We start from the raw sequence: 2,493 nt of genomic DNA on the forward strand, positions 1-2,493 counted from the left end.
TAAAGGTGGTGTGAAACCCACTTATAACTCTCGTATAAAGCCTAAAAGACGAATCAAAAACTTTAATAGCTACAGTAATCGTCAAGAGTTAGGCAATATAAAAATACATTAATTGAGACAATATAAAGTCAAAATGTGGTGGGGGGATAAAGTTTGTTTCTATCGTGTTTTCGTGCTCTGTAAGTTTTCATCTCTTTACAACTTGTTACATCTATAAAGATTTTTTTTTTGTAAGCCTTATGGTGTCCACAGTGCAAAAGAACTATGAAAGAGGGCGTCGGATTTGCTCCACCCCCCCCCCCCCCCCCCCGCCCCCCCGAGCTCTAGGCCGGCATCTCTCCGCGAGGTGCGCGAGGAGCCGCCACCCATTCGGCGTTGGCTCTGGCGTCGGGGTCGTTGTGACAACCGCTCCGGTAGCCGTTTCCGAGGCAGCAGGTGCGGCCGCTTTAGCCCTGAGCGGGCTCTGCGGCTGCCTGCGAGTCTCTGCTGTGCCGACCCTTCTCTTCGCGGACCCCACGCCAAGCAGCGACCCTGAGCCGACAGCCGGAGCGTCCGGCAATGGCGGCCTCGACAGCCTCGCACCGGCCCATCAAGGGGATCTAGAAGAACAAGACCTCTACGACTTCCTCTATGGTGGCGTCGGCCGAACAGCCCCGCGGAAGTGTCGACGAGGAGCTGAGCAAAAAATCTCAGAAATGGGATGAAATTAACATCTTGGCGACCTATCATCCAGCAGACAAAGGCTACGGTTTAATGAAAATAGATGAACCAAGCGCTCCTTACCGTAGTATGATGGGTGATGATGAAGATGCGTATAGGGACACCGAGACTACTGAAGCCATGGCGCCAGACATCTTAGCCAAGAAATTAGCTGCTGCTGAAGGCTTGGAGCCAAAGTATCGGATTCAGGAACAAGAAAGCAGTGGAGAGGAGGATAGTGACCTCTCACCTGTAGAACGAGAAAAAAAGCGACAATTTGAAATGAGAAGGAAGCTTCACTACAATGAAGGACTCAATATCAAACTAGCCGGACAATTAATTTCAAAAGACCTACATGATGATGATGAAGATGAAGAAATGTTAGAGAAAGCATGAATACGGAAGAATCAAATCAAGGATCTACTCCAAGTGACCAACAGTAAAACAAATTACGAAGTTCATAGAAGAGATTTGTTCAACACTGCAATTGTTTGTTAGATATAAACCCTGTGACTATAATACATTGCTTCTTGTTCTCCACAATTCATGACTTAAGTACCAAAATGCATACCAGTTATTATATATTGCCAAGAATTAAATGATAAACTTAGAGACTGATTAGACTGAAAATGCCTAATTGATATATATATTCTTATGCCTAGTACTTTACTACAAATACAGTGTAATATCATCAGTCCAAAACTGCATTACTTTCATAAGAACACTGGTTAATTTGTATAAGATATTATAGAGCTTTTTACGCTTTAGAAGTTAAGCAATATCTTTGGGGGGGGGGAACTAATTTATTTTCATCACTCGAAATGTGGTAGCTCTTACAAAGTTTGTTGATTTGTTTTTTTAAAAATCAAAAGCCAGTTGAACAACAGGATATATGGACTTATAAATATTCAGGCTGAATAGTATTTTAACACTTGTCTTCAACTTGATTTGTCTGTTTAATTGAAAAGAATTGTAAGAGTTACTGTTGCATTTTCTGACCTACTACCTTTAAAATTCCTGTTGAGTTTCTTTGTGTTTACAAGGAAAGGACTGAACTTTTTCTCATCAAAACTAGCTTTTTTCCCCACAAATAAATTATCAGGTTAAACTTTCACCAATGTCTGCTCTGTTTTTTTTTTGGGGGGGGGGTTGTTTGTTTTTGTTTTTTAATGTTTTTGGTACACTGGGCAGACTTCAGAGCAGTTTTTAAAAAAATAAATATTCTAATGTAGCTATCTCGCCATTCCCTTTAAATACCTGTCTTAACCTCCTGCTTTTATTTCCTACTCCTTTCCACACATACACACACTATCTTTTACCTTTTAAAGGATCATTAAGATTGTCACGACATTAGGAACTCTTTCTGTCACTCTTCTGTCATTTGCTGCTGTGTTGAAATTCTTATTTTGACCATCAATGCCTATGAATTCTTCTAATACATGAAGAAAATAGATTGAGTAGCAGCAGTACTATAGGCAGGAAATACAGTTTAACTGCTGAATTTCTATGCCTCTCTGATTTACAGATTGCTAATTAAATTGCTATTATTAGTTTGGCTTAATTAGACTTAAGAAAACAACCGAGGGTTTTTTTTTTGTTTTTTGAGGGTTTTCTTTGCATGAGAATTGTATGTAACCAGTGATATGATTATTCCTGAATGTACAGACAGAAGTAAGCCTGGACATTTTTTAATTTAAAATCTTTAAATAGTCCCTGCTTTAAGGGAATATGATAATGTATACTATGACAAATGTACTTTATTCTTCTAACGCAGTAAGAATTATGTGGAATATT

At 39.6% G+C, this 2,493-nt stretch overlaps 1 protein-coding gene across 1 annotated transcript; it reads left to right on the forward strand.

Annotated features, from left to right (window-relative positions):
- Nucleotides 1-356: 356 nt before the first annotated feature.
- PPP1R2B (PPP1R2 family member B) lies at nucleotides 357-1,813 on the forward strand. The gene is given in 1 exon segment (XM_004042889.5): nucleotides 357-1,813. A coding segment is annotated over 1 exon segment (537 nt). The 5' UTR covers nucleotides 357-558; the 3' UTR covers nucleotides 1,096-1,813.
- The last annotated feature ends 680 nt before the right edge of the window (nucleotides 1,814-2,493 follow it).

This window comes from Gorilla gorilla, chromosome 4, assembly GCF_029281585.2.
Source record: "Gorilla gorilla gorilla isolate KB3781 chromosome 4, NHGRI_mGorGor1-v2.1_pri, whole genome shotgun sequence".
Classification (NCBI taxonomy): Eukaryota; Metazoa; Chordata; class Mammalia; order Primates; family Hominidae; genus Gorilla; species Gorilla gorilla.